Raw genomic sequence first — 20,721 nt, forward strand, 5'->3', positions numbered from 1 at the left:
AGGAGATAGGAACACATATACTGGCAGGAGGAAATAATGACAATAGCAGTGCTTTCTTGCTAACCAGTATCTCTGTGGCTTGAACATGTATTGATAATTTCATACAAAATGCTGAGACAGGCTTTGAAACAGGACTACTTTCCCATTTGCAGATTAACATTCAAATCACTGATCTGAAGTCTTATGTCCTTCTGCTTTCTCAGTCTCTGGCTCAATGCACCTTGATTTTAGTTTTTGCAAAGTAACATAGCCTCACCATGACCAGTGGGTGCTCTTGTTCATCCCTTCCCCAGAATGATAAAGAGCTAGGTGCTTACAGCACTCTGAAAGGAAGTGGGGCGGAAAGGGGATCAGATCCTTCTGTGATGAAGAATGAATTGAACCTGTGTGCTTTATTTCCCAGTGGACACTTTTAAGAAGTAGGCAAAGAGAGCTCTTGCTGTAATTCTCCAAGGCTGGCCATGGCTGTCCTGGGTTGTGTAGTCTTCAGTCCCGTTTGCATGCAGTGTATGCAAAAGCTGTGTTCAGGATGCACCTGGTGCACTGGCATTTTCGGAGGATGTAGGTGGGTGAATGACTCATTTATGCATCCTGACTGTGCGTAGGCATAGAAAGGCACAGAAGAGGTAAGCCTGCCAGGATGGAAACCATTCCCACGGAGCTCTAGTGGCACTCACATGAATAGCTCTCCTCTTCATTCCCAGCTACCAGTACGATGTTTAATTATTTTCATCTGTCCTTCTTCCACATAAATAAATTTTCACTTGCCATCAGGGTGGCAGACAGTCCACTAGGAAACCAGAAGTATCCCATGAGCTTCTTTTGGAACAATTCTGATATATCCTGCTGGCTGGGCTGCACAAAAATGCAAATGTGGTCATGGAAACCTGGGTTTATTTAACTCACTGTCCTGTTTTCTTTCAAGTGTACAGAAGCTGAATGAGTTTCTCCTCAGTGATGAGATTGGAGATGACAGCTGGAGAGGTGGGGACAGCTCTGTAGCTTATGAATCCTGTAAGAAGCACACAGGACTTGTAAGTTCTGTTTTATGACACTGAATTTCAAAGCAGAGAGGCCTTATAGCCCCATACAAGGCTAGTGGCATAAATGATAGGGCTCAGGAGTTTTGGCTTCCAGCCTGACTCTAACATTGACCAGTTTTGCCTCTTCTATGTCAGGATCTCTGTGTTTCTATGACATGAAGGGTCCCCAAACACATTTAAGCATTGCTGAAGGGCCAGTAGTAATAAAACCCCATAACACACCAACACATTTACACATGGTACAAATTCATCCTTCTCAGTTTTTATAAAAGGCCCAGGTGCATTTCTTGTGATTATGGGGTTTGTACTGTATATTGCCAGTACAATCCATTATATGTTGGGCATCTTTAGGTAGGACTGATTCCTGCTCTGGGAGATTCAGAATTGGAGGTGGGACAAACACCACCAAACTTTGTAAAATAAGCTACGTATTTCAACTGTTTCAAACTGATTATGTAATTTGAAATGTGACTGGAAGTTGAAGACAGCAACAGAAGGAAAAGATCAGCAAAAAATAAGTTTTATTTTGAGCTGAATTAAATTAGTTTGCCAACCCAAAACAACATGTTTCTTGTTTTTCTGGCTTAACAATTATACTAAAGGAAACAAAAATGAAATTGTTTCAGCATTTGTTTTGTTTCTCTTGTCCACCTTTTGCCCAGCCCTACAGAGAGAGACAGACAAAGTCTAGATGATGGGGAGAGGGAAAAATAAAGGTAATATCTGTAAAGGTTAAATCATTCACTGTAGACATCCCAGCTGTAAGGAATCACTAAGATTATCGCAGTTTAGCTCAATACAGTGGTGCTTACAAATACCACAGGTGGCTCTGAATGAGCTAGCTCCACAATCACTCTTAAGCGTAAGTGAGGTATTCTGCACAAGCTAATTTGATATGCTTCTTGCTCCTGCAGCTATTCTGCTTCTGAGAACCAAACTGGTAACTCTCCATATCCTTACACTTTTACTGACACAGTTTTGTTTGGAGCTACCTCAGGTAGGGCAGACTTACCTAGTGGTTTGAGGGGGATGACAGAGCCAAAATCTGGGGTTGTTATGCGTAGGAAACCAAAATCAGAAAGATATGCCTCATGCTTCAGTTAAGGGTGTTTGAAACATTACAGTATGTGCATCACAGTAGTGTGTCTTTATTATCACATACGGAAAAGCACTAGTTTCTTCCTGTGACCTAGAATGATGGTAAGAAAGGGAATGGATTGCCTGTTTTATAAGGAACCAAATATTGTCCCCTCTTGAGAATTCAAACTTTTCTCCTTTCTCCATTTCACTATGTAGCACACCAAGGCCATCAACAGGAGGCAGCCTTTGAGGTATCAGCTTGAAAGCTATGAACAGCCAACAAGGAAGCAAACACGCCCTGTGGAGATAGATGATATCGCAATCAAGGTGGTTTGAAAACATTTTCTCATTCTTTGAGGAGCAGGTCCTCCTGCAGCAGTATGGGATAGTGCCCAATTGCTGCTGTTCTTCCAAAGGCAGATTGTCCAATGCAAGAACAAGCCCTTAAATAAATTAGCACCTCAGCCAAAAATAAAGTGAGAAGAATTTGTTACAGACCAGCTTTTCATAGTCATTCTCTGTCTTCCCAGGAAACAGAGGCATCGGGTCTAAACGAACAAAAACTAGATAATCTGATATGCAGAAATTAATACAGATTTTTTAGACTTTCCCTTCATGCACTTCTCTTTCACTCTTAGAGCCAAGATCAAAACTTTTGAATCCCATTTTGACATTTATTATGACATGACATTTATTATGGCATTATTTTAAGTCATGTTGGCCAAATTTTCCCCACATATGTCCTTGCACTCTGTGCAAGGAATGTTTCATGGCCCTGTCAACTCCAAAGGAAGTACAAAAAGGCTAGCATACACGGGGGAACATTTTTCTTATGTTCAGCATAAACCTTGTGAATATTCAACTTGTACTTTGGGAATCTATTCACAAGGGGCCATGTATCACAATATACAGGATGATTCATTCCTTGATAAGCTATGCTATTTAGATTGTCACCTGTGAGATCTTGTGGCCATTATTCTTATTCTTTAATCTTATACTTGACAGAATTAAAGTGTTTGGTAGAGTTCAACTCAAGATCATCCCTTTATTGCATTTCAATCAGTATATATGTTTGTGTATATAACTTTCCTTATTTACAAACTTTCCTGAGTTTGGCAATCTTTACAAACCTAACTTGCTTTTTTTTGTGTATGAGCATACCTCACCATGTCTATTAATCACAGATTTATTTCAGTAACATTTTAAATCCAAACTAGACAGTCTATGTTTTAACTAGACATTCTATGTTTTTTCCTTCGTGTTTATATATTTGACATGTGGTAATTGTTTTGTAGGTGACCAATGGATACTTTTCATGGGGAAGTGGTTTAGCTACGTTGTCCAACATAAACATCAGAATCCCAACAGGTAGGATAAATGCACACCTTAAACATTAAATATGTAATATTAAATTCCTACTAATTCCATTTCTTGATGTTGTGAAAAGTACAAAACCACACATTTAGATTTTTATAAGAAAAAATGAAGGTTAAAAATGTATAGGAGGTCATGAACTGTATTGGTCATATAGCTATATCATTAACCAGAAGTACTGTAAATAAACAAAAAATTACATTATTTTATATACCTATACAGTTTATATAGTGTTTATAACAGCAGGAACAAAGTCAAGAGTAAGAATAAATATGAAAAAGATAGTTGCAAAAAAATTCATTATTATTTTTAATAATCCCAAAGTACTATAGGTAATCCCAAAGTCTGTATCATTTGTTTCACTGTAGCATTAGGTGTCTTATACAGGGATGAACACTTCTTTGTGCTGGCCCAGTGCCACATACAACACCAGGAAAAGGTCTTTACTCCAAGGAGTTCACAATCTATGGCCATGGGTTTACAAGCTGGGTGAACCAGTTTGACAGTTTACCTCCTTTGGAAGGAATAAGACCATTAACTCCCCAGGTGGCGAGAGGCTTACCTGGCAAATGCACTAGCTAGCACAGTTAGTGAGTTCAGTTAGTTTATGGGAAGATCTGAGAAGCACCATTGCCACTACAAAGTAGGACTAAAGGTAGGAAAGTGGTGGTGGGAGGAGTACAGCAAAGCAGAAAAAAGTAATGGGTCTTCTTTCAGTTGCAGTCACTAATTAGTTTGGCCCGAATTTTAATGGAATCCCAGACTGAATAATCACTTCCCACTTCATAGCATTTGACCCTAAATAACTTCCATAAAGTAACAAAGTCCTGTACAGTGCATGATAACATACATCAAAGCAATAGTCTCATTCCTTTGGAGATTAGTGTGTACTTGTACTGTCCATTAATGTATATTTCTATAGATGAATACTTGCAATTTGTATGATGAATACGTGCATAATAATTTGCCCAGAAAGGCTGTGGATGCCCCCTCCCTGGAAGTGTTGAAGGCCATGTTGGCTGGGGCTTTGGGCAACCTGATTTAGCAGAAGGTCTCCCTGCCCGTGGCAGGGGGGTTGGCACTAGATGATCTTTAAGGCCCCTTCCAACCCAAACCATTCCATGATTCTATGATTCTATGCGTATTGCCCATTTATGTAGTGGGTGCTAACAAATGTAACCAACTAGTTCAAGTGCTCTAGATCTGGATCTAGTTGCACCTTGTGGTCTTGAGTAGAACTTTTTTTTTTCTTTTTTGAAAATGTATTTGTTATTATTATTATCATAGGTCAGATGACAATGATTGTGGGTCAGGTTGGCTGTGGCAAGTCTTCACTTCTCCTTGCTATATTGGGAGAGATGCAGACGCTGGAGGGAAAAGTCCACTGGAGCAAGTATGTTTCATATAGCTATTAATTGCTGTATTCATTTAAGAAGGAGGTAGCTGGGATTTGCTGTGAGAAATGTAGACTTCCTGTCTCAGAACTGCATGTTGAATGATTATCATCATCCAGATCCTCTCTGGAAGGCATCACCTGCAAACTTATGAAGGATTTTCGTTGATGTTCTGTCATGGTTCAGAGCAGGCAGAGCAGAGTGCCTCAGGGAGGGAAAGAGGCTAGTCTGGTTATTATTAGCTAATATATTAGCCCAAGAAAATGACCTGAATAGAAAGTATATACTATTCCTGTTATCATTAGGCTTCAGTACTCACTATAATTGAAGTCAGCATTGTTATACTGCTACTGTACACACCAGTAAAAGCATGACAGGCTGGAGCTTCTTCAGTCGAGTGGTATGTTTGGGGTACCAGCATAGAGGAAGGGCTGTATTTCCCACTCAGTCATGCCGCTGCTAGCAGAAAAAAAGGTGATAGAATAACACATGAGTAATGCTTTTCCCTTTCCCTGGTATCTTCCCAAGCCTTGCCTAGGGAAGTCAGTGTTACTCTTCACTCTAATACATTCAGAACGCAGCCTGAGGACACGGAATACCTGAAGAGTAAAGGCGGTGAAGGAGCTGTTGCTGAAGAGGGAACTGCCAGTGAGGTCTGGCCTCGGGATCCACGTGGATTCAGACCCAGTGAACGAGAACTTCCTACAGAAACTAAGTAGGGTAGCAGCTACTCCTCCCGCCTAGGCAGGGCAGAGGCTGTGGAAGGGATGTTCTGCAGCCCCAAGACTTGTTCTTTGATTTTAAAGATCAGTTCTGTTTCCTTAAAACTACTAAGGCAAACTCTTCTTAATTAGCTTTTTGAGGTGAAAGGGTGAATTTTGTCACAGAGACCAATATTTTGGTGCCCCATCCCTTGCCTAGTAACCTCCCTTGTCACCTTTTTCTTACAGCAATGTTGCAAGCTGGATATTTTTCTTTTCCTGTGCTAGTATGCATGACATTTTTTGTTCTCTAGCCATATTTCACTGTCTGCTGTTCTAAATGTATGATCTCACTGGAGTAGCAGGTACAGTTGGAGCCAAGGCAAGACTAATTTTAGTTAATTATATGTGAGTTTAAGCTTTGAAGGAAGAAGAATACATGACTTACCACAGTTAATACCTTTGAGAAATATAATGAAGCTTTTGACATCACAATCAGGCATTTTTTTTCTCAGTAGTTTAAGAAAATACAAGTGGAGTGTACCTTGAAATTATTCTCACAATTGTTTTCAAAGATATATTTGAGAAGGACTCAGATTTGTCCTAAAGAAAGATATAGAATCTTGGGAAAATTAGAGAAAACAAGAAATCTTAGAAAGATACTAGAGAAAGTTTATGAAATACCATTTAAGATTCACATTGTTCAAGTGAGATTAAGATCATATTGTCAGCTGATTAGCAGTTTGTACATCACCAGGCAACTCAGGTTTTAGCAAGTAACCCAGGCCCTACTGAGTGATTTTTTTCATTGCAAACTATAATTTGGTACTGTGGTATAGCTGATGTAAACATGGTTATATTTTGCTGATAATTTCAGACTGCCTGACAGACAGATGAATACAGAAGGATGCTTCAGGTATTGAACTAAGTGGATCCTATGTTTTACAAAACCATAATAAAGGTCCTATTTACTCCCTTAAATCCTTTCCATGTGATTTCACATGCATGACTAACGCAGCTACTGATCCAGGGATGAAATGCAGGCGAAGTGAATTTCCCAACAAAGTATAACACTACAGTAATAGTAATGATGGGTAAGATTTCAGGACCAGTTATATTGGGGTAATCCTGCAATGCATCATTGTGAAAGCCCATCTTGCTTGGGCTGTTGTGGTTGAGTGCAGTGAGAGCTGTACGTCCTGCTGCCAGGGTTGTCACTGGTTTGGGATCTTAGGGAAAGAAAGCATGTTAGTGTATCTTTCTGCAAGAGATCTTGGCCAGGGCAAATCTTATGGGCCAGTTCTCAGTTCTTCCCACTTACATGAGACATGCCTCAGATACATTACAAACTTTAGACAAGGAGATGGCTTTTTGTTTTCCCAGCGAGCAATTGGCTAGAGAGACTTCTTAAATACTGAAGCATGAGGCTATCCGGATACAGTGATGTAGCTGAGCCTGTTTCAGACCTGATTTAGTAAGTCCATACAGGGACAGATGTAGGGAATATGCAGAGACATGTATTCCCCTCACGCACACCAACCATCTTCTCAGACCGCCAAGCAAAGAAAAATGGCTAAGTGGAAGCCCTTCACTTGGTATATATTTTCTGTATATTGAACTGGTTTCTGTGCAAACAGGTTGTTGTGTACTAAGTGAAAAGCATGGGAAACACAAAAATTATGAAGTAGATCCTCCCAAATGGCCTGTTCTGCCCTCAAGCTAAGGAAGACTTCAAGAAAAATTAGGAAAAGTCAGTGCTCCCCTCAGAAGGATTGCCAAGTGCAACCGCTTACCAAGAGGTTGCAACCACAGTAGCTCACAGAAAACACTGAAGGGTATTATGGGCACTGAAGGGATAACTGATAGGCCAGATAAATGTCAGTAGCCAAAGGCAGCATACCTACATGCTAGTGCTGCTGTGCTGCTATGGCTGGTTGCAGGGATAGGAATAAATTCCTCCAAACTGCTGGACAGAATTTTTGTAGATGCTCGGTCCTTGTCTTGCCTCAAATTTCTTGCTTATATTAGCAGAGGAAATGGCTCATTCTGCCATTACAGTGGTATCCTAGAGATTTTGTATGCCTTTATTCTCCTCCCTTTTCATTTTGTAGGCTGAGGGAATCTGGGCCTGGTTAGAGATGCATTAATCTATTTTAAAATGTCCAGAGTTAGCATAAAAGTTTTCCAAACTTCAACAAGGTCTCTTTTTGAGTTTTCTTTAAAACCTTGATTCAAATTCATTTCTCTATTATTTCAGCTTATATATTCAAAAATCTTATAACAACAACAAATCAATCTAATCAGTTTGGTCTTTCTTATCATTTCAGACTTGAACTTACCACACCCCATTTTGGGGAATATATATATTTTACAGTACAGATAAAAAAATCAGTATAAATAGCCACATTTAAATAAATAAAGAAATTAGAGCAAAGATTACTAACCTCAGTGGGCAAATAAAATACTGGTTTTAGGAGCTTCAGTTTCAGCCCACTCCCATGCCCTCCAATCACATCATTCTTTCAGGTTCAGTAGGGTAATAAAGTACAAGACCAAATACTTAATCCCCTTATTTGTGAAGGCCTCAGCTCTGTAAAGGTTTTATATGTGTTTATTCATGAGATTATCAATGAATGTGGGTTGTCACAGAAATCTCACTCATAATTTGGGAGAATTAAAGTGTATTTGTCAAGCTAAGCATGGAATGAAATTTCTAACCAAGGAAGAAGAGTTTAAGAAACTGAGATCCTAAAATTAGTCCTTGCTCATTCAGATAATCTATTTGTTTATAATGGCAAGCATATTAAATCTGGTATGGAATGCAAGGCGTCTTGCAAGGCTTGTGCCCAGTTTTTGTTATATTGTACTTCAGAGGGCACTCCCAAATGTATACATGAAAGATTTTTCCCTTTCTCTACCATTGCAATGTTCTGCTGATAAAAGTTTGGGGTTTTTTAATAGAGGAAATTTAGGTTTTCTTCTTTTTTGTTTGGCTTGACCTAATTTCCGACCTCTTTTTAATCTCTCATTAGACTCAATCTTTTGCTTTCTTGTAACTTTTTTCCATTGTAGAGAAGACTGGAAACTTCTGCTGAATAAAGGACCAACTCTGGTGAAGCAATGTCTGTTATGAGCCTCAATTTATGGCTCTCTGACCCTTCTGAGATAACCGACAGGGCTTATTCACCTCCGATGTAATATCTTCTCTGGTGATTGGTGCATGAAGGAAACACACTGATTGTGCACTTTAGGCATGAATTATCAGAGTTCTTGAGAGCTGATGTGCAGCACAGAAAGCAACATGTCTCAGTTCTGACTTTTTGGGAAGATGCTTAATACATGAGTCTGGCATTACAAGGGCTCTGCTATTAGAATTTTTATGCCCTTTACCAGACTTGGATCCTCTGCTTATGAGTGCAGCTGCAGTTACTGGTATCCTAGCAGGCAAGCAGACACTTCTGTCTCAGCAGTAAAATATTTCATCTGGAGAGTCATAGGCTTGGGAGGGGAGGATTTGTTTGTTTGGGGTTTTTTTAAGTCAGGCAAATAATACATTAGTATCAGTTTTCTAGTCCCTTCTAATGCCTGTTTCTATTTACCTGGCATAAACTTACTCTTTTAGGTTTTGTACTTTGCAGTGATGTGTCGCTATGCCTGGACAGGAGCACCATCACTGGTCCAGAACTGCTTTGACTGGCATCCCATGCCCTCAAGACAGTTAATAAATCAATTAACAAACAGAGGGAGCTGCAAAATCATTTGTGTCATTACTGCCATTGTGTTCTCTTCAAAATGTATTTCATGGATATGATCATGAAGAAGTGGAGGTTGACAAGGAAAGCCTAGGTGTTGTGGTGCCGTGCATGGCTTGATGCAGCCTTACTGCTCTAAACAGGTTCAAAATCTGTTCTGATTCAAAAGTGTATCTATAAAGCTTATCTTGGATCTAAGGGAAATTTGACATTAGTTACCAACTTTTGTAGGTCATTGGCAGAACTGTGTGGAGAAGCTAACTCATTGCTTGTCAACCTTTTATATGCCTAGGCAATATTAATGATTTCATTTTTAATAGGTTTTACAGTACAATTGTCACTTTTAATACATTTTCTAACAACATAACTTGCCTGTCTAGCCACTTTGCACTATAGATATGAAACTGTTGTATTTAGAAAAGTTACATGCTTTTACTTAGACCTTGTTTATTTTCCCTTTAAGAAAAAAAAACTAAACTGATGTAGAGTTCTTAAAATATATACTTAACCTCAGTTTCCCTGTATGTAAAACTAGCACAAAATGTTATTCTCTATATTTCCTGCTTACTAAATATAATTTACCATAACTTACAGTGTAAATGAAACTGAACCTTCTTTTGAAGCATCCAGAAGGTATTATTTCTGTTTTTAGTGTATCATAATACACTCATTAATTTCTTCAGAATTTACTCAAACCTTCATCTTTGTACCCTTCAGCCATCTCTGTGTTTTCTTACCATGTCGATAATCATTTACCGTAGGATTAACTGACAGGTTGTGTTAAATCCAGTGGATCCCAATCTTCTCCAGCCATTGTACCACTACCTCAGTCTTGTCCAAAAGATGTTCAGTGCTCCCAGCTCCCATTTGACATCACTGGGAGTTTAGCATTCCAATATCTTGCAAGACGGGGCCTCTAGATATAAAACATCGTTACGTGTACCCTCCCATGTGTTTGCATGTTTTCTGATCAGCACTGGGTTTCGTGTTGCTTGTAACCCAGCTTGACGGCTGTGTGATGGAGCAGGGGACACAGTGCTCGAAGGGAGCTGGCAGTGCTCCAGCTGTGACTCCACCACTGGCTTCAGGGAAAGGACCTGCAGGTTTAAAAGAAGGACAAGCTAAACTAAAAACACGTCATAAATGACAGAGAAGTAGTGGCACACATAGCTGTGGTTGGGAGCCACACCATGATTTGCTACCTGATAATCCTGAGGACATATTTCATCCTAGTGCATACTGACCTGCTAAAACTCCTAAAATTTTGGGGATACTACTAACCAGCTATTTCTCATACACTAGCACCCTCTCTCTCAATAGCAAATCCTAGATGCTTATATACAAAGCTATATCAAATGTTTGGTTTGAAGCAATACCATCAAACAGACTGAGAAGGAAGATAAGTGTTCAGATCCACAAGCTGATACCAGTTCACCCCTCCTTCCTCACACATCCCAGGTATCTCAGAAAAATGTCTGAGATTACATGACCTTTTTTGCCACTGTACATAGGCAAAACAACCAGAACTAAAGAACATTCATACCCCTATTGTACACGTCATTAGGTATTTAGACATGTTTAAAGTATGTCTAGTAAATACTTGGGGGACTGTAGTGATTCCTTCCCAATCTGTATTAAACCGCCCTCTTTTCCAATATCATGTCAGTCCACTGAGGATCTAATAGACTTAAAGGAAAAAAGCATTCACTGAGAAAAAAGTATTTCATGTGTATGGCCATGTAAAATAATCTAAAACTCCAGAAGGAAGCAAGTCAAGTGTAGTGATGCCATTTGAGCAGCGCCTTTCCACTACTTGTTTTGACATAAAGTAACTATTCTTGTGAGAATTTAGTAATTTTGATTATTTATAAATTGCCTTTGGGTTGCAATTGCAGTTACTAGATTGAGGTAGGTACCAGCCATTTACAGTAGCATAGAGTACAACCTAGAATATAGATTTTGCAATCAGGGGAGAGAGTGGGTGCTGTTCTAACAAAAGCATCTAATTAAAAATTCTTCTGTTGACTTTTGTAACAGTTGCTTTGCCTATGTGTTTCCCTGTATTTTTATGAATGCATATTCATAAATTTAATTAAAAAACCCTGATTCTCAGACATTTCATAATGTGGATGCTTTGCTTTTTACTAATGCTCTTTATCTGTCTACAGTAGAAACAGATACTCAGTGGCTTATGCAGCTCAGAAGCCGTGGCTGCTGAATGCAACCGTGGAGGAGAACATTATCTTTGGGAGCCCATTTAATAAACAGAGGTAAATATCAAACCCCTTGCAAAAACATCTGGCAGCTTCTCCTTCTGGAGGAAGTTTGTAGATTCTGAAAAGTATCAATGCACATTAACCCTGGGGTGGATTTAGCTAACCTGTCTTTAGCCATCTCAAAGGAAGGTTTCTGTTTTAAATTAGTCTTTCAAGGCTCCCCCTCTAACCAGAGTGCATGTCTAAGATGTTTGTAAGAAATCACACAGCAGCAGTGGCTCTCCATGGAACACAGTGGAAGCCACATGTGTATTTTTCAAGCAGCTAAAGTTAGGTGAGATGAATCTCATCTTTGGAGACTACTGACATATTTTTGTTTTGTTTAGTGGAGCCTGAGGTTGTCAGAGGACTCTGGAAATAGGGATTCTAGGCATGTTTCCACTGAGTTTAAGTGCTAATCCTGCTGTGATCAGGTTACTGGAGCAGCCACTTCACAAAAACACTGCATGTACGAAGATGGGGTGCCTCAAGGAAATAACCTTAATTCTTCCTTTAGAAATACAGGAGAAGGCAGTGTGAAAGCTGAGGTGCACAGCCTCTGTTATGCCTATGCAGCAGTTGCTTCTTGTGTCCTTCTAAAAGGTCAGCTAACAAATGCAGTGGAAAAAGTGACTTGACTTAAGGAAAACAAATTACTGATGTTTTCAAAGGCAACACTCTCTTTGTTTTAAGTTATTAAAAATATATCCCGTTCCACTTAGTGTGTGCTTTGTTAAGATGTATGACTCCATTCCCACTTAATAAAACTTAGCAATGACCAAATATCTCAAAATCCAGACAAGCACCTAAAATTTCAGGGACCAGATTCTTCAGCTACTGCATCCATCAACCTAACTTCACTTATACCAAAGGAGCAAGGCTGTATTACACCACTCAAGTAGTCTGATCCCAGCTGCTTATTAGCAGATTATCTGCAATACCCCACAGACCTAGAAATCTCACAGGAAATTTCAAGTTTTTGCAAGTAGTTTCCTGGTTCTGGCAAGATCAGAAGTACTGTAAGGATCCTTTGTTCTGTAATGTCACACTGAAGTAAATGAATTGGCACTTAAAGGGGGAAGAATAATAACTCATTGGAAAATGGCTTCAAATACTCCAGAGTCCAGCAAAACAGCTCCTTGATAGGGAGGAACGTACTCAATAATTTACGGAATTGACTCTTTAAAAAGTAGGCTTGCCAATAAAGATTTCTAATAAATATGTCATTTTTTACAATGCTTCGTTTACAATGCTCCATGATTAGTTGCTGAATAATCATTTTGCCCTACTTTTTTTTTGCAATTATCCAACTATCACAGACCCATAATAACTTAGCAGTGAATTCGAGCTGGAGGTTTTTGTGCTAGCAAAGTAAGTAGCTGGTTAAATAATTGCAATGACCATATTGTTTGTACAGGTATAAAGCTGTTACAGATGCGTGCTCTCTGCAGCCTGACATTGACTTACTACCATTTGGTGATCAGACGGAAATTGGAGAAAGGGTAAATAATATGAATGCTTTTCTGTCTGCTTAGCCTATGTATTAAGAAGGTGCTCTCTGACATCACTCAGACAGATCTAGTCTGTATTGGGCTGCCAGCCTGGTAAATAATTGTAATTCACCAGGATTACTGCAAAAAAAGTTGAAAACTTTTTTCCTTCTTCAGCTGTTTCTCAAATGGGATTTTTTGATCAGTCTTCGATATTTTGCTTGCAGAATTTGATGCTAGTATTGCTTGCATTTTTCAATCTAAGAAGACTGCTGTGCTTAGAGAAGCTCTTCATAATTTACACTTACCCATGATTAGTTGCTGAATAATAATTTTTCTTCCTATATTGTATGAGGATTATGCTTGTTTATCAGTAAGATTAGCATTTTAATGAAGCTTTTTATTTTTATTTGAACTCTGTATAAATGTAAAAAATCACATTTCCAAAGTCCTATCATAATGTTTATTCAAAGATACATATTTCTGATCCGTTATACTCATTAGGGGATTAATTTAAGTGGCGGCCAACGACAGAGAATCTGTGTAGCTCGAGCGCTCTATCAGAACACCAACATTGTCTTCTTGGTAAGATTTTTCTTTTTCGCATGCAGTATGGAAAGTTAATAATAAAACTGTCATTCCTTCCATTTAGCTTTAGAAAAATTTATGTTAGATTTAGATAATTATAGGAATTGTATTCAACTCCAAATCCAAATTATAGAGCTAGGAAATAAACATCCACAAGAGGCAGCATCAAAACATACTGGGAGACTGATGAAGGTGGGATTTCTTACCAAGATTAACACTGGAAGAATATAACAGTTTGTCTAAATTCTGCTTGCTCTCAGTGATGACCTACTATCAACATAGTTCCACTGAAATCAGCAGGACTTCTGATAAGGAAAAGCACCATAATGCAATTACTTGTGAGCAATGAACAGACTGAGGGTTCAGCACTCTCCTGCAGAGTGCTGTGGATTTGGACAAACTTTCCCTTCTCTGTTACTAATTTCAAGGCATGTCAGGAATTTCAGGAGGCTACTGCTCATGAAGGGGCTGTTTGAGCCTCTTCAAAATTAACCAGGGACTTCTGTTCTTAGAGAAGAAGTGTTTTCTTATTAATATTCTTACCTGAATGTTGTCTTGTTGCTAGTCACACTCACTCCAAGTGAAGACCAAGCACATCTGCAGTTTAGTTTGGAGGAAATTAGAACAGTTCCTAACTCTAACTTTCTTGTGCCAGTTTCCCATCAAAATTAGACCCAAGCTTGGCTCTGAATCCCGGCATTTTCAAATTTGGATGGGAAATTTCAGTTCTCATGTTCCTGATCAGAATTACTCCACACTGTCACTGTGGCACCAGCACTGTACACATCTAGACACAAAAAATTAACTGAGTCCATTACTATGAACTGAAGAGCAATGGATTCTAGCTCACTGTTTCGCAGTGCACCCCTCTGACTAGGTCTTAGAGAGGGTGGAAACGTTAGTCATGGCAGATGCTTTCTATTTTTAAAAAACTCTTGAGAGAAATAAAACTAATTTTTGTATTCTGTACTAATATTTTTTAATTTGATTTGATTGCAGGATGACCCATTCTCTGCGCTGGACATTCACTTAAGTGATCATTTAATGCAGGAAGGGATTTTGAAGTTTCTGCAAGAAGACAAGAGGACTCTTGTTCTGGTGACACATAAATTACAATACCTACCACATGCCGACTGGGTAAGAGAAGAGATAGCATGATGCAGATTTGCTAATGATGAACATACACTTGAAGTCAGCACCATAATGCTTAAGGACATCACTGCTTTTCTCTGTAATAGAGTGCCTCCTTCTTAATTCCATATGTCATGTGGCTAACTGCCAACTTAAGAATTCATTAATAAAATATTGAATAAAATGAACACAGAAATTTGCTTGATGGTAATCTCACCAATACTGAGACAAATTTTGAAGGATCCAGGTCAGTGATTATGGTATCTGTATCTATAGTCAGGCCTATTGGATGCTTTCTCCCCTAGATCATAGCAATGAAGGATGGAATGGTGCTTAGAGAAGGGACACTAAAGGATATCCAAACCAAGGATATTGAGCTATATGAACACTGGAAAACTTTGATGAATCGCCAAGATCAAGAATTGGAAAAGGTAAATAGGAGCATTTTGGGCAAGGATGACCTTTCGGAAAAGAAATATTTTTCAGTTAATTTCTAAAAAACCCAAACCATGTCAGAAAGCAAATTTTAAACTAGGCATTAGGGAAAAAACACGTGAAATGTAAGGAACTTTAAGGACTGGAGTAGATTGTCCAGGAAGTGTGTGGTATATCTGTCATGGGTGGTTTGTAAGGACTCATGAGGCAAACATCCTTTTGAAATGTGGTATACAACTGATCCTTTGCTAGGGCAAGAGATGGACTAAGAGACTTCCTAAAGCACCTCTTAGCCTTTTATTCTGTTATTGCCATGAGTATTTAGGATTCTCTAAAGACTATTTTTGAAGTTTTTATCATTCCAGAAGAGAGGGAATGAAAGAATGGAAGAAAGAGAGAGGGAAGGAAGTAGATGAAGCAGGATTTTCTGAAAGATAAATCCTAAAATGCTGTGCTTTTGCATAGTGTGAGCTAAATGATCAAAATAAAGTCTCTTTGAGGTTACTGTTGGGGCTACCACGGTGGCAGACAGCTAAGCTCTCAAATTAGTAAACAAGATTCCTTATTACAGGATATGGAAGCTGACCAGACTACTCTTGAGAGAAAAACCCTTAGAAGGGCCATGTACCCCAGAGAATCCAAATCACAACTGGAAGATGAAGATGAAGGTATGTTTTATCATTTCACTTTATTTACTCTATTACCATGTTTCATTGCCTTTCCACTTGAATAGCTGGCAGTTCTTAGCAACGAAGTATGAAGATGTTGATGACACTTGGTAATAACAGTAGAAAGTCCAATACTTCGACCTGTTTACAATATGACTTGTTTAAGGGATTCTCCGTAGATTTCTCTAAACATTGTGCAGGGATAAGCGTGTACCAAAACAAGTTAATTTCTTTGCTAACTCATACTGTCTGGAGGTGTTGAGGGGTGAGATAGAAGTAAAACAACAGTAAGAATTGTAATTAGAGCAAATTGAGGTAGCTCTGCCTAGTCATTGGCTTCTTAAAGTTAGATCAGCTGTAGCCCTATCCCTCGTGACATATCTGTGAATGGTCTGTTCTGGGCTTTTGAAGTATCACCATGGGATCAAACTTGTAGTTATTTTCAATTCCTTTTTAGATATGGAGTTAACCTGCTATTTTTCTAGCTTGGACTATTTATGGGAGAAGCGTTAGGCTTTGTTCTCAAGCTTAGCTTCTTGCTCCCCCCAGGTCTTGATGCTTTTAGAGGTGCAGATTCAGATTCACATCACTTTTAAAGTGGGGCAGGGGGCAGAATGGTTGGAGATTGGCAGCTGGCAACAAGACCCGTGAGGAACATCCTTGGGATGCTAGACCAGGCCTACAGGGAGTAGTCAGCCCTGGCAACCAGTAAGTTTGTGCCAGGGAAGAGAAGAGGTGAACTGCAGGCTTCACCTTAATTCAACAGGAGCACTAATTGCAGGGATTATCATGGCAATACTGGCTGGAGTGATCACAGAATGCATGCTGGCTATTAAAAGGCTCTTTATGGCTGCCTTATGTTTCATCTGGCAATGCTCATGACAGATTGTCATCTTAAGTGACATGTCTGTAAGTCCTGGATTGCTCCATTTTGAAGAAGTTCCCAATCACTGTACGATAGGCAGAGCTGGATCCCAAAGCCCTTGAGACAGAAATATTATGTTGGCTTCGTACTTCTTTGGCAGAGCCGAGCAGAATACCTCTTAATATGTGCAGTCATCAGTATACTTTATCAGTTAAATTCTTGGACAAGTTTAAATAGAGGTCATTCCCAAGCTCCTCCTTTTGGTCTGTGCAAGAAAGCCTTGCCAAAAACCTGTATCTTTTTTGTGGGGTAAAATAGAAAACACGGGGAAAAAAGACATGTCCATATAGTCCACAGAATGCCTGCAAAAAGCAGACATCATTCAGATCAAAAAACACATATCAGTAACTTCAGGACAGAAATATAACCTGACATTGCATTCTAGGTCATCCACACTTACTATGTGACCTAGGGAATGTACACAAAGTCTCTGTGTGTAGAGAAGTGTAGAATTTCAACTTTCAAGAAATCACTTACTAATTAATTTTTAATGTTCAAAATCAGAAATGAGTGGAAATGTAGTTAGTACAGGCTGTCAAGAGCAGGTTAACATTCCTCTTCCCCAAGTGTGCCTGCAAGGCTATGATATTCATATTCTTATTATCTGGAAAAAAATAATTTTTAGATGTCATGTTTATGCACCTATGAAATATATATTTCCATAGCAGAAGTCTTCTAACAATTGTATTTCAGTATAATTTGAACAATTATGATTTTATCAGAGACAAAACTTTAGCACTCTTGAATGAAGGGAAAACTGAACTCTTTCATGCAACAGATGACAGAGCACCTGGATGGAAAGCTTTGGAGTGCTTTCTAGAATATTCCATGTGACCCAAAGTGCTCTGCTGACTGTATAATAAAAGCAGCTGAACAGGTTGGGAAAGGCCTAGTCTCTACTATAAATAGTCAGTACTGAAGACCTAATTTACAAAAATATTGCATTAACAAAACCGTAACAAGTCAAAGACTGACAGTCTATAGAGTTGCTCAAAGAGCACAGGGGAAGTCTTATGAAAATATATCTGAAGTTTTTGCTGTTCTTAAATGACAAATTGAATTTTGCCATTAAAATTAAAATTCAAAACAAAATAAAAGTCAACCAAATCCAATAAAACCAGGTATAATTCTTAGTACTGAATCCAAGCTAACTTGATCAAATGTCTGAGTCACAGAGGAAGAAGAGGAAGAGGATGAAGATGATAATATGTCAACTGTCTTGAGGCTCAGGACAAAGATGCCGTGGAAAACCTGCTGGAGATATCTAACCTCTGGAGGATTTTTCTTGCTCTTTCTGATGATTTTCTCAAAGTTGTTGAAGCACTCAGTTATAGTGGCCATAGATTATTGGCTTGCTACATGGACATCCATGGACAATGCAAATGAAGTCAGGAACTTTGGTGATAAGAGCACAAATAAGGTGGGCCATATCTTGGAGCTTGACAGGGAAAAAAGAAAAGAAAAAAATGTTCTAAAGTAATTATTTGCTGTTCATCTAGAAGCCAGATAGATTGGAAACACACATAGATATAGTAAGATTGATTATTGTATAGGATGGATGAATTGTTCATGCTGAAACATAAGACAATTCAAATTTTATCAATCTTTTCAAACTTGCAAAACTGAAACAGAAGCATGTTTAAGGTTAGAAAAATGATTGACCTTTCAAAGGAAGGAATGTCATAGTAAACTTTTCCATCTGGATTTTTTAACACCTAAGTCAATGACCCCATTTTCCTAAGTATTGGCTGTCCAGTATGTCCTGCCAGAAAAAAAAAAAAAAAAAAGTCTTCAAATGTACTACTTAAATACAATCTGCTTAAAGCTGTAAATTTGACTCGTATACAAATATCTCACTGGAATCTACTTAGTAAACTTTCAGAAGACTTCAATGTGTTATAGTCCTGGCAGATTAGGATTTGCTCTGGGAATTTTAGTGGTGCTTGAACTTAATAAGGTGGAACTTTCCAACATCTCTCAAATGCCTTAATTCTTGAGAAGTTCTACTTTGGTTGTCTGAGTTTCTTGGCTAACAATTTGCATACTTTTGCATTGTGTCCAGTTAGTCTATCTTCACAGTTCTAACTACTATCACCTCAAGGTCTCGAAGGGTACTTATCAGTAGGTTGAGGGATCTTAGAACTGCCAGATCTTCTGAAATAAATGATGTGTTCTAATGTGAAGTTAATGAACTGCAGTTCCTCCATAGTTCTTCTATTTCCCAAAGATTATGTTAATATAATCATGTAATAATATATGGGATATGACATACTAGCAGATTGGTACCAGGTACTTTGGGAACTTTCCAGCAGAAAAGAGAAATGGGTGTTTATTTCTAGGACTGACGTATTTGTCATTTTATTAGACTTATCATGTAGCTGTCTTCAGCACCCTCTCTGGAGCAGGGATTGTCCTTTGCCTCATCACATCTCTGACTGTGGAGTGGATGGGCCTCACAGCAGCCAAGAACCTACACCATAATCTCCTCAACAAGATCATCCTTGGACCAATCAGGTACAGCAAAAATAACATTCCTCCTGAATAACTACATGGTCAAAACCTGTCCTCTTTGTAACTGGGAGGGTACTCCTGTGAAAAGCTCTTGTATTTGCCCTCAAGGCCTCAAAAAGTGAAAATAGGAGACATAATCAGGGAAAAAAGTTCCATGTCAGAACATGTGAAATTCTGACCCCTTTTTTATCTGGCTGAAACATGACAGATAGCTAGCACCCCCTTCCAGGCTGGCATGTCAGGGACAGCTTTGAGTGCAGTTCTAGTTCCAGGGCACTCAGCTCCAACTCTGAGCAATGGGCATGCTGTCACACAACGTGGACACCAGGCTTCTTCCGATGGCCGGCGACAGGTTCTGTGCACGATAAGCACAGTCTCTCACATGCAGCAGGTTGGCCAAAAGGGTGCCTGCATAACAAATACAGTTATCACAGTGCTTTCATGAAACAACTGAGTCCTGGTGCCCAGTACCACGCAGGAGGTTGAGCAGCAGCCAGGGACAGGCTGTGATCTTTGCAAGGGATCTTAAATCTTTAGGGAGCATGGATGAAAGAGCAGCAGGCAAGATGGTAGGTTTTTGGAAGAGGAGACTTAAAAGTTTTTTCAGGAGGAATTGCCACGAGGTGCATTTAGATAGTCAGGATGCAGGCATTATGATCTGTTAGGTTATTCAAATTTACTGCTTGGTTTTAGAAAATGGCTGGACATAGCTCTGTGTTCTGTCTGACTGGGCTTTCTACCCAAAACTGGAATTCCTTTTCAGGTAACTTTTTGGTTTTAATTTGTTCAACAGGTTCTTCGATATGACTCCATTGGGGCTAATTCTAAATCGCTTCTCTGCTGATACAAATATCATTGATCAGGTAGACATATCAATATATTCTGTTTTATTACATCTTGGCTTTAATTTTCACTTAGCTACTGGATAAGATGATGTATTAAAATATTCAGTAGGGAAAGGCATAGCAAAAACAGGCTCTGGGAATGATGATAGACAAACTCAAAATAGAAGGTACACACATTTGTAGTAATGAGGGCAGATAACCATTAGAATAAACATGGTGGGAGATGGTGGCTCTTCATTTCTTCATATGCAGACTGATTGCTTCTGTTGGAAGATCTGGACTAGCAAAACTCCAGATTTGGAGCTCAAAACAGGAAATAGGGTAGAATATAATAACTTTAACTATATGGGAGAACACATGAAAAATAGATGTTCCATCCTGGCTGTAGCACATGTGAATTTAGAGCATTCGGGGAGAGGAAGGGATGCTTTCACTATGGCTGTGAATTAAAATGTTTAGATGAGCAATAATCCTGAATGTAAGGGTGATGGGAAGATGGAAGGAAAATTAAGAGGCTCTGAGAAAGAGC

At 38.9% G+C, this 20,721-nt stretch overlaps 1 protein-coding gene across 11 annotated transcripts in view; it reads left to right on the forward strand.

Annotated features, from left to right (window-relative positions):
- The window catches only part of ABCC9 (ATP binding cassette subfamily C member 9), a 76,023-nt gene that overhangs the window by 33,448 nt on the left and 21,854 nt on the right, over positions 1-20,721 (forward strand). For 6 of the 11 annotated variants that reach the window (XM_075051437.1, XM_075051432.1, XM_075051436.1 and 3 more), the window contains exons 14-28: positions 926-1,034; positions 2,340-2,450; positions 3,419-3,491; positions 4,785-4,890; positions 6,470-6,508; positions 9,939-9,977; positions 11,513-11,614; positions 13,017-13,101; positions 13,594-13,674; positions 14,677-14,814; positions 15,114-15,239; positions 15,815-15,911; positions 18,012-18,256; positions 19,202-19,350; positions 20,141-20,210. In XM_075051437.1, coding sequence (XP_074907538.1) covers positions 926-1,034; positions 2,340-2,450; positions 3,419-3,491; positions 4,785-4,890; positions 6,470-6,508; positions 9,939-9,977; positions 11,513-11,614; positions 13,017-13,101; positions 13,594-13,674; positions 14,677-14,814; positions 15,114-15,239; positions 15,815-15,911; positions 18,012-18,256; positions 19,202-19,350; positions 20,141-20,210 — 1,570 coding nt within the window. The remainder of the gene's footprint in view (positions 1-925; positions 1,035-2,339; positions 2,451-3,418; positions 3,492-4,784; positions 4,891-6,469; positions 6,509-9,938; positions 9,978-11,512; positions 11,615-13,016; positions 13,102-13,593; positions 13,675-14,676; positions 14,815-15,113; positions 15,240-15,814; positions 15,912-18,011; positions 18,257-19,201; positions 19,351-20,140; positions 20,211-20,721) is intronic. The other 5 variants (XM_075051441.1, XM_075051439.1, XM_075051443.1 and 2 more) reach the window with 3 other exon arrangements.

Source organism: Buteo buteo, chromosome 19 (assembly GCF_964188355.1).
Source record: "Buteo buteo chromosome 19, bButBut1.hap1.1, whole genome shotgun sequence".
NCBI lineage: Eukaryota > Metazoa > Chordata > Aves > Accipitriformes > Accipitridae > Buteo > Buteo buteo.